The following is an 11,284-nucleotide window of genomic DNA, read 5'->3' on the forward strand; positions in this document are numbered from 1 at the left end:
AACTTCCAACAAAGAAAAGCCCACACCCAGAGAGCTTCACTGGAAAATTCTATGAAACATTTAAAGACCAATAAATACCATCCCTTACAAACTCTCCCAAAACAAAGATGAAGGAACGTGTCCCAATTCACCATATAAGAGCAGTATTACCCTCACACCAAATGAGACAAAAGACATCACAAGAAATGAAACAGACTAATCTTTTGCAAATACACACAGACAAATCTTCAACATACATGAGCAAGTGGAATTCAAGTATATATATTTTAAAAGTACATACCACAACCAAGTGGGATTTATACCAACAATGCAAGGTTGGTTCAATATATGAAAACCAATCAATCTAACACATCATATCAACAGAATAAAAGACAAAAACCACATGATCATCTCAATAGGTGCAATAAGAGTTTGACAAAATTTAACACTCCCCTTCATATTCAAAACACTCAACAAGCAGAAGAGAGAGAACTTCCTCCACTCTTAAATGGCATCAACAAAAACCCCACAGCACCATTAACAGCCAATGACTGAATGTTCTCCCCTAAGATCAGGTATAAGGATGTCCCATCTTGCTACTGCTACACTGTACTGGAGGATCTAACAAGGGCAGTTAAGCAGGAAATTAAAAAACAAATAAAATAAAAAATAAAAAAGTGAAGAAGTAAAACTATCACAATTTGCAACTGACAGGATTTTATATATACAAAATTTTAAGGACTCTACTAAAAACCTATTAGAATAAATGAGTTTGGTGAGGTTGCAGGATACAAGAGCAACATATCAAAATGAACTGTATTCCAAAAAAAAAATGAACTGTATTCCTAATAGTACTGATGCAAAAAATTAAAAAAAGATTTCCATTTATAATAGCATCAAAAAATAAAATACTTTTAAATCAATTTAACAAAAAATGTGTTACATTTGTACTTGAAAACTATAAAGTATTGTTGAAAAATTTAAAGAAGACATAAATAAATAGAAAGATATCCATGTTTATGGATCAGAAGACAATACTGTTAAGATGCCAGTACTTCCCCAGTTGATCTACAGATTCAATTCAAACCTATCAAAATCCCACCTGACTTCTTTGAAGAAACTGACAAGTTGATCTGAAAATTTATATGGGGAAGCAAGTGACTTAGAATGGCCAAAAAATTATTGAAAACGAAATGCAAAGTTGGAAGACTCATACTTCCCAATTTCAAAACTTATAATTAAGGTTACGGCAATCAAATAGTGTGGTGCTAGCACAAAAATAAAAAAATAGAGCAATGGAACAGTATTTAGAACCTAGAAATAAACCCTCACATTTATGGTCAACTGACTTGTGACAAGGCTGCCAAGACATTCCAATGATGGAAAGAATGGTGTTTTCAACAAATGTGTTGATACAACTGGATATCCACATGCAAAAAATGACTTTTGACACTTATTTTATACCATACACAAAAATTAACCCAAAATAGATCAAATACCTAAACATAAAAACTAAAATATTCACGACCTTGGATTAGGCAATCATTTCTTATATATATAACACACCAAAATCACAAGCAACAAATGAGAAAACAGAAAATATAGACTAGATATCACTGTAATTTTCAAAGGAAAAGTGAAAAGAAAATGTACAGGTGGGAGAAAATATTTACCAACTATATTTCTGACAAGGGGTTTGTCTCCAGAATATAGGAAGAACTCTTTTTTTTTTTTTAAGATTTTATTTTTAAGTAATCTCCATACCCAACGTGCAGCTTAAACTCACAACCCCAAGATCAAGAGTCCCATACTCCACCAACTGAGCCAGCCAGGTACCCCTATATGAAGAAATCTTAAAACTCTTCCAAAAAATAGGGCACTTGGGTGGCTCAGTCAGTTAAGCATCCAACCCTTGATTTCAGCTCAGGTCATGATCTCACGGTTTGTTAGATCGAATCCCGCACTGTCAGCATGGAGCCTGCTTGGGATTCTCTCTCTCCCTCTCAAAATAAACAAACAAATATTTCTTAAAAACTCTTCCTAAAGAAAAGTAATTCAATGTCTTAAATGAACAAAGAATCTGAGTAAACATGTTTCCAAAGAAGACACACAAATGGCCAAAAAGCACATGAAAAGATACTCCACATCATTAACAACCTTTCAGGGAAATGCAAGTCAAACAATGAGACACAGCTTCATATCCACACTATGACAGCTAAATCAAAAAGATCAGTAACAAGCGTTGGTGAGGATGTGGAGAACGCAGAATTCTCACACACTGTTGGAATTTAATTTGGCAATAAAAATAAATGAATACTAATACATGTAGAATATGGATGATCATTGAAAACATTACGCTGGGTGTAATAAACAAATCACAAAGGATCATACACTATATGATTCCATTTATATGAAAAGGCCAGGGTAGGCAAATACATAGAGACAGAAAGTAGATTAGTGGTTGCCTAGAATTTGGGCAAATCTAATTTGGGATGAGGGAATTAGAGGGTGATGGCTAGAGGTACAAGGCTTCCTTTCAGGGTAATAAAAATGTTCTAAAAGTGATTGTTGTGATGGCTTCACAACTCTATGAACATATTAAAAGCCATTAAATTGTATAACTTAAATGGATAAGTTACATGGTATATAAGTTATATCTCCATAAAGCTATTTTTTAAAAAATGATAACTGGCTGAAGCCAGGATCAGCAAGCTATGGGCCAGAACACCATCTATTTTTGTAAATAAAGTTTTATCGGAAAACAGTTACATTCACCTGTTTATATGCTGACTATGTTGCTTCTGCGCTTTAACATTAGAACGGAGAAGTTGTTACAGAGACCTGATGGCCCTTAAAGCTCAAAATATTTGCCATCTGCTGTTCAGAGAAAGTTTGCTAACCTCTGGTATAAAGCAAAAACAGGTACACTGCATTGTGGGGTTTAAAACATGTAAAGTGAAATATATAACAATAATGGCATATAGGATAGAAGGAAATGGAAGTATATTATTGTAAGATCAACACTATTATTTGTGGTAAGTTAAAAATTCATATTATGCATGCTAGAGCAATCACTAAAAAAGGGGGCATAGACTTCTGCACCAACACAAAGCAGATGTCCTGCTACCACTGGAAAAGGAGCAAGAAACTCGCTTTTACCCAAGACCATCTACATGTACACAGCAGAGTTTTGCTTTCAGAGAAGGAGGAGCAAAAATGTTGCGGGGAGAAAAAAACCTACTCCAAGGCCCAGGCTCCCAGAGCCTGCCCAGGGGCCTGGGTTAAGTTAATGAGCGCCTCTCTGCTCTCACCACAAACCTCTGCACTGAGCAACAAGAAACCGCAGTCTGCAGCTTGGGGGGATCGGTGAGGGAGGGTGGGCATGCCATGACCCATATGCAGACTATCTCTGTACTGTGTTATAAAACCACCAATAAAGACACTGCTTATGATTTTGTTTTCTATGCTATGATAAAGGACTAATATGGTAAGTTACTTTTAAAATTTGGTTTCAGAAAATTCTCTCTGTAGTCTAATAAAACAATAGAGTTGTGCTGTAGTAAAACCTGACAATGAGAATTTTTACCCATCCTGCTTTACTTAACTTTGTGGAATTCTATAACTAAATTTAAAAGTCAATTTCAGTCACTACATTAATTTATATGCTTAGTAGGCTTATTTTTTCCCTCTCTATACATGATTCCTCAAGTTTTTATTTCTATAACTTAAGAATTTTATTATATATGTAACTTTTATCTTAAATGGCTATAAACCTGTTGTAGAAGAAGGCAGGGTACTCATTCTAAATAAACACAAATTAAAAAATATTTACTGATATACTGATATACACATATATTTAGTAAAACCTGCTGTGGGTTGAATTGTGTCCTCTTCTAAATTCTTAAGTTGAAGTCCTACATCTCTAGTACCTCAGAATGTGAGCTAATTTGAAAAGAGGGTCACTTAATAAATCTTAATTTATTAAGATTAATTAGTTTAGCAAGGTGGGCCCTAATCCAACATGACTACTGTCCTTATAACAAGGGGAAATCTGGAGACAGACATGCACACAAAGAGACTACTGAGTAAAAGATAAGGCAGATATCAGATGAGCCTTCCACAAGCCAAGGAATGCCAAAGACTGCCGCAAAGCAGCTGAAGCCAGGAGAAAGCGCGGAACAGAATCTTCTACGCAGACCTCGGAAGGAACCAGCACTGCCAACACCTTAATCTTAGACTTTTAGTCTCCAGAACTACAAGACAGTATTTGTTACAACAGCCCTAGCCAATTAATACACACTAGCACTATCTGTCTTACAACAACTTTATTTTAAATATATTTAGTGGACACCAAACATTGCCTTCATGGGGGAAAAATGGTAAATTTCTTCTGTATACCAGACAACTAAGTTCCCTTTTCAGGAGGTTTATATAAAGCTTGGCAATTCTAATACTCAACAAAATGAGACTGTAATTTTATTTAAATTTTAAGTAAACTTCATTTTCATTAAAGCATTTTTTTCAGAGTTCATGCATGTACATGCACATGCAAGTGGGGGAGGGGCAGGAGAGGGAGAGAGAAGCTTAAGCAGACTCTACACTCAGCGTGGAGCCCCACGCAGGGCTTGTTTACATAACCATGAGGCCATGACCTGGGCCAAAATCAAGAGTCACATGCTTCACTGACTGAGCCACTCCAGGGCCCAAAATGTTATTTCATTTTTAGTATACTATAAAATATGATTCTACGTGAAAAACCACTCCCTTTTCTAAAGTGGAATCATGTTGTCTTAAAGCACTGCAATATGATCTTTCTTTTTAAACCTGGTATCATGATTTGAAAATTACTCAGCTGCAACTGTACAGACAAATTCAAATGAAAAGGAGTCTACCTCCAGTTCTCAGTTCACTCTGTACCAAATTCTAGTCCTCTGTTCTATCATATATCAAAATACTACTCATGAGGAAAGTCAATTTTCTCATTCATCTTCCATTAGCAAACGTTTCTTATTATGAATAATCATTTAAACTGCATGGCATACATTTCCTTATAAATAAAGACAACACGGAGAATATTTCAGGTTATACGATTTACATACCAAATGTAATCTGATAAAGAAAAACTAGTTGTTAAAAGCAGCATGTTTGTTTTAGGCTCCGATCTTTAAACACCAACGGTTTCTCTAAAATTAATTTTAAAACTTTTTTCAAGTTTTCTTAAAAGATATTTTAAGAAATACTTCCTAAAGATATTTAATAAGGAAAACTTCTTAGGATACAAAAGAGAAACCTGATCACTGAAGCAAAATATAATGAATGTGAATAGAACATTTAGCGAAAGAAATTCTAAAAAAAAGTAGGTCTATTGGAGGCAAAAACAAACAACGGGAGAAAGGGAGCCCATACATTGAGACTTAAGAGACATACCAACCAAATATGTTTGTATATGACTTTGGATCCAAACATGACTTTGTTTAGATTAGATTTTATTTGGATTCTGACTTACAAAACTAACTGTAAAAAGAATTTATGAGACAGTAAGGGTCATCTGAACACTCACTAACTGGACACTTGATATTAATAAATTCCTAATTTTTAAAGATGAGAATGGGACTGGAACAATGTTACAGGAGAAGGAGGGGCTCTCTTTTTTTTTCTTTTTTAGAGACTCAAATAGTTAGGAAATAAATTATATTTGGTATCTGTGTTAAAATAATCCAGTGGTGGGACAGGTAACAGAGGAAATGAAATAGGCTACATGCTGGTAAATAATAAATGATGAGGACATGAGGTCCATTAAACTCTCTACTTTTACTTATCTTTAAAATTTTCCATAATAAGAAATTTTAAAAAGGTCTACTGGTAACTAAGCTAACAGTATATTTATAGTGGTTGTTAAAGACTAATTCAAAACTGAAGACAGGGAACAATCACAGTAAGTTTCCATGAGATGGAAAGGAGAATACAAACTATTATTTACCAATTTATTAGCAAGAAATTAGAATCCTGACATTTACATAAGTTGTTAAACTAAATGACAGTTATGGTGAAAAACCCACAATTCCACCGCATTCCATTATATAATCTCTTACTTAAGAATAATCTCAGCAAAGGGGTACCTGGGTGGCTCAGTCAGTTAAGCATCCAACTTCGGCTCGGGTCATGATCTCACAGTTCGGGAGTTTGAGCCCTACATCGGGCTCTGTGCTGACAGCTCAGAGCCTGGAGCCTGCTTCGGATTCTGTCTCCTCTCTTTGCCCCTCCCCTGCTCATACGCTGCCTCTCACTATCTCAAAAATAAATTATAAACATTAAAAATAAAAATAAAAAAATATTCTCAGCAAAGTGGAATATTTATCTGCATTTTAAGGTGAATAATAAAACTACAGTAAAGCAAAAGTCATCACCATAAACTGGTAAATAATGTTGTCTTTTGAGAAGGGAGAAGTTAATAAAAGACAAAGATACATATGTTTTAATTCTATAGGAAAATGTAATTAACAGAAGCATTTTCTTTACCAATGAGTTACTTTACAAATATACGACATATTATACAAAGTAGAAACAAATCAACGCCCAGTATGGCCTCACACATTTCCTGAATAAATATTTACTTTGGTAATACAAAAACATTTACCTTTAGAATTATAGGAGTTCCGTCTGGTATAAGGGGAAAATGGCTGCAACAGCTTTGGTAAAAAAGAGATTACTGAAATTTTCTAACAGACGGTGAAGTACACATAAAGTAAAAGAGCATTAGAACAACGGAAACTAAACTGAGATACTAGAAAAAATCACGGTGTAGTGGGAAAAAAAAAATCCTTGGACGACAGGTGCTTCTGGGCTCTGCTGCTGCTCTGGGCAAAAAAAAAAAACCCTGGGCCTCAGTTCTCTATCTACAAAAGAAGTCAGATTCCTTTATTTCTCTTTCTCGTCTCACTTCCTGAGCCTACAGTCTCCATATACTTCTTTTCTTTCTTGGTAAAAAATCCTTAACTTTCAGCAGAATACCTGTTTGCTGGAACAAAGATGACATTTGCAAGTAGGTATGACCAATAAGATAAAGGTTTAGCCACTGAAATAGAAGTGTTCAATGTGTCCAGATAAATCTCTTTAAAAGACACTATACATATTTTTTTTACCTCCTTTTCTCTCCTTTTTGGATAATCTGCTGCTAGGAATAGCTGGAATGACAGCCATCCTGGAAATAAAGTTTTGTCATATTTAAGAAAACATTATTTGGGGATTCTTCTGTAATTTGAAAAAGAATTTAATCCTAGATGGTACAAAAACAACATACTTACACTATATTAACTCCAGATGAAGTAGTTACTCAACAATAAATAGCAAAAGAAAATAAATTGATAGAAAGAAAGAACCCTAAAAGGAAAGATCACATAGGGTATCCCAAATCATTTTCCTACTAACTTCAAAGATTAAGAGACAAGAGAAGTTCAAATATTTTCCTCCCCTCTGATAGGGCAGTTAATATGTGTAAGTAATGTATTAATTCCATACATTCACTATTTCCTCATTCTTTCATTCAGCAAATCTACATTAACCATACTATGTGTCATGTACTAAGGTGCCTGAATAAGATAGAAAAGACCTCTAGGAAAGGAAGTTTACATTATAGTGGAAAAGCAAAAGGCAATGGATATTTAAGGGTGGAAAACTACACAAAGAGCTTAGCAATTCCTCTACCGATGACACATTCTCAACATCAAAAATATAACCAACTAAGTCCCTCCTTTTAATAATGAAGGCTCTAAACAAGAAGCAGAACTATTTATTTTTTGCAACTAAATCAACAAGTATTTCTATAAACCTTTATTTGTGAAGAGAGTAGGTTTTACCCACCTTTTAATTCTATAATGGAAAAAACTTCTTGACATTTCATGTTCATAACATCTTGAAACTTAAATTGTTATAGAATAAAAATGAACACAAAAATAACTATGACAAACAAAATAAATTTTGGCAAGACATTTATTCAAGGAACTTAAAATCTAATGGAAACTTCAGGAAGAGATAACCCAGTTATATAAAGAAATTGCTGACCAGTCAACAAAAGGGACTGTAAACTGTGATAACTAAATAAGACACAGAAATCCAGATTATGAAAAGGCCCAAGCAATTTTGAAACCTGTCAAGGCTTCAATAACAATGTATTTGTACTCCCAATCCACTGATAAAAATTAATATTGGTAAGTGGTGTGGACATGGATGTTAATATAATGATGAATGCCTACTACATGATTTAGGTATGACAGGCACTAGCTAGATTTCAAATGTGGAAGAAAGAATAACACAATCAAAGAGAGTCAATTGGAGGAAAAGAGAGCCTAAGGTTAGAAAAATAAGCCACCAGAGGTCAGAAGAAAAAGTCATGTATCACTGATGTTTTCTTTATGTACTGGGGACTAATGGCAAACAGCTCAGAAAACAATGGTTTTAGTACAGTGACTGACAATGAAGGCTTGAACTGCCCAAGTCCACTTATTTGCAGATATTGTTCAATTTGGTACAGTACCATAAACATTTTTTCCTTCCTTATGATTTTCTTAATAACATTTCCTTTGCTCTAGCTTACTTTATTATTTTTTTTTAATGTTTTATTTATTTCTAGGAGAGAGAGAGAGAGACAGCGTGAGCAGGGGAGGGTCAGAGAGAGAGGGAGTCACAGACTGAAACAGGCACCAGGCTCTGAGCTGGCAGTCAGCACAGAGCCCGACGCGGGGCTCAAACCCACGAACCGCGAGATCATGACCTAAGCGAAAGTAGGACGCTTAACCGACTAAGCCACCCAGGCGCCCCTCTCTAGCTTACTTTATTGTAAGAATACAGTAGATAATACACGTATTAAATAAAATACACGTTAATCAACTGTTTGTTATTGCTAAGGCTTATGGGTGACAGTAGGCTACTTGAAGTTAGTTTTTAGGGAGTCAAAAGTTATACAGATTTTCGACTGCACAGGGTTCATGCCCCTAAGTCCCCATGTTGTTGAAGGGTCAACTGTAATTTCCTCAATAGATCTCTACAGATCAAAAAATTTACTTTATACCTAACTTTCCATGAAAGAAGTAGTTTTGGCACTTTGAATATAATTCTCCTGAAGAAGACATTTCACATAGTAATTTATGCCCTAGAAGGCCACAGTGAAAGACGATGTATTGTAATGTAAAGCAACTGTAGCTAAAATGTACATATACAAACCATGTTATAGCCTAATACAATCAGTACATATGCCACAATATGACATAATTTAAGAAGAGCAAAATATACTATAAATACTGCATATTTATAATAAAGCATGATTATTATAAGACAACATAGTGTTTTTAACATGAACAATACATTGAACACTGTTAATATTATAGGATACATATATCTGCTTCTCAAAGGATTCAAAATGGTTATTACATATACTAATATTTTGTCTCAATATGCCTTTTAAAGTGGTGACTAAATCAATAACCTTCATTATGTTTGAGTATTTTGTATAAAACTGAGTTGACATCTGAACTGAAAAGAAGTGCGCTTTTTCATATAAAAATGTAAATGTCACAAAAAATGGTGATCTTATTTAATGTCATTGTTCAATCTCAACAGAGATAAAAAATCAAGGACAGCAATCCTCTCTGAAAAATGGACTACGGAGGAAAGAGACTAACTCTAAGTAATAGAAAATAAAGCATAAATGCCATAAGTTCTTAATGTAGGATTCAAGATCTATCTCAAGGAACTCCACATCACCCTGAAGTTTTATATAAAATTTTGAGGGTTGGCTTTTATCAGATTCTCAAATGAGTATGAGATTTAAAGAGGAATCTGTGTACTTAGAAATATAACGATCTTATTGTTAGCTGCACAATTTTACAAGACCTTAAGGTATTCAACAGTAAATACCTGGATATTAATATTTCATTTCCAGAGTTCCTGGATTTCTCTCTTCCCAAAGCACTTTCAAAAACAAACAAAAAAGCCCAAAGATGGCACAAAAACCCATCAACTCAGGGGCTGTAAGTTTTTAGAAAACTGTATCGAATTTTCTACTGCAACCAAGATCGGAGGGAAATGAGACAGTTGCAGCATAAAATTAAAGAGAAGAGAATGACACATATTTCTTTGGATATCTTCTTTATAAAGCTCTTAAAAATAAATAAGGTTGAAAATCTGAGATATTCCCTTTCAGAATCTTAAGGGTGAAATCCAAATGCCACTCCCCCAGAGAGAAGCAAGGAACACTCCCACCCTAAACAAGCAGGAAACAGGTTTCTTCCAATTCCAAGGAAGTGGGCAAAGCTGAGGTTTGTAGTTAGGGAATACTCTCTCCATCAGCCAAAACGAAGCGGAGACTTGTCACTCTTATTTGACCCCGGGGGGGGGGGGGGAGTGGGCAGGGGGAGAGGCGGTGGGGACCCAAATCTTAATAACTGCTGCACGTGATGGGCCCCTGATCTTAAATGCAGCCTTGCCAGATTGCTGTGGATATAGGAAAGCAACTCAGCAGTAGAGCTGAATGGCAAAGACAAGACCTGAACCTCCTGGTGAGGAGCTACGTGGCATTAAGCAAACAGTGCTTCGTCTCCCCCACCCCCTGCTTCCGCCCAAACCCTTTTCCCCTTTGGTTACCAGTTGCTCCAGATGCCGTAGAGTAGTTCAACAAAAGCGAAAGAAAGGTTCAGGCACAGGAAGAAAAACAGGTTCCGAGACGTCTTGTCCGACAGGATAGACCTGGGAGTGATAAAAGTGGGGAAGAGGCGGGAGAGTCAAAGGGGTGCCCGGACCCGGGGGCTGGATCCCCCTTTCAAGACCCTCCCATCCCAAACACTCCTTTCCTCACAACGAAGGATGGTGTCCCTGATGCTCCCTCCCTGGACCTCGGACAATCCTTAGGTCTGGGCCTTCTCCCCTTCGTCTGGATACCCCTTTCCCGCAAAAACAGCACCCCGCACCTAAACCAGCCCGAAATCTTGCCGAAGAGATTGAACTTGGGTGGTTTGTATTCATCGTCCTTGATGGACAGGGGTAACATCTTCTCTGCCCGGCGAAGGGCCGGGTCTACTCCCCTCTAGTAGTGGCTCCGTGGGTGATGGTAGTGACAGTGGTGACGCCTCAGATAGGACTCCCCAGCGTTTGTCCCGGGCCGCGCGCCGCTTCGAGACACAGACAGACACAGACACACACCCGGGAACTCGCCGACTTCCGGCCGGGGCCGCGCAACGAGTCCTGGGACGCGAAAGACGGAGGCGGGGCCGGGGGCGGGAACTGCGCGGTGAGGAGCGGGGCTTACGGCAGG

At 36.6% G+C, this 11,284-nt stretch overlaps 1 protein-coding gene across 2 annotated transcripts in view; it reads right to left on the reverse strand.

Moving 5' to 3' along the window:
- The window catches only part of SLC30A7 (solute carrier family 30 member 7), an 81,393-nt gene extending 70,183 nt beyond the window's left edge, over window positions 1–11,210 (reverse strand). For both annotated transcript variants that reach the window (XM_039224976.1, XM_039224975.1), the window contains exons 1-2: window positions 10,941–11,210; window positions 10,618–10,719 (exon numbers count right to left, since the gene is read on the reverse strand). In XM_039224976.1, coding sequence (XP_039080907.1) covers window positions 10,618–10,719; window positions 10,941–11,020 — 182 coding nt within the window. In that variant the 5' untranslated portion in view covers window positions 11,021–11,210. The remainder of the gene's footprint in view (window positions 1–10,617; window positions 10,720–10,940) is intronic.
- Window positions 11,211–11,284: the final 74 nt, after the last annotated feature.

Source organism: Hyaena hyaena, unplaced genomic scaffold (genome assembly GCF_003009895.1).
Source record: "Hyaena hyaena isolate Hyena2069 unplaced genomic scaffold, ASM300989v1 scaffold_1835, whole genome shotgun sequence".
Classification (NCBI taxonomy): domain Eukaryota; kingdom Metazoa; phylum Chordata; class Mammalia; order Carnivora; family Hyaenidae; genus Hyaena; species Hyaena hyaena.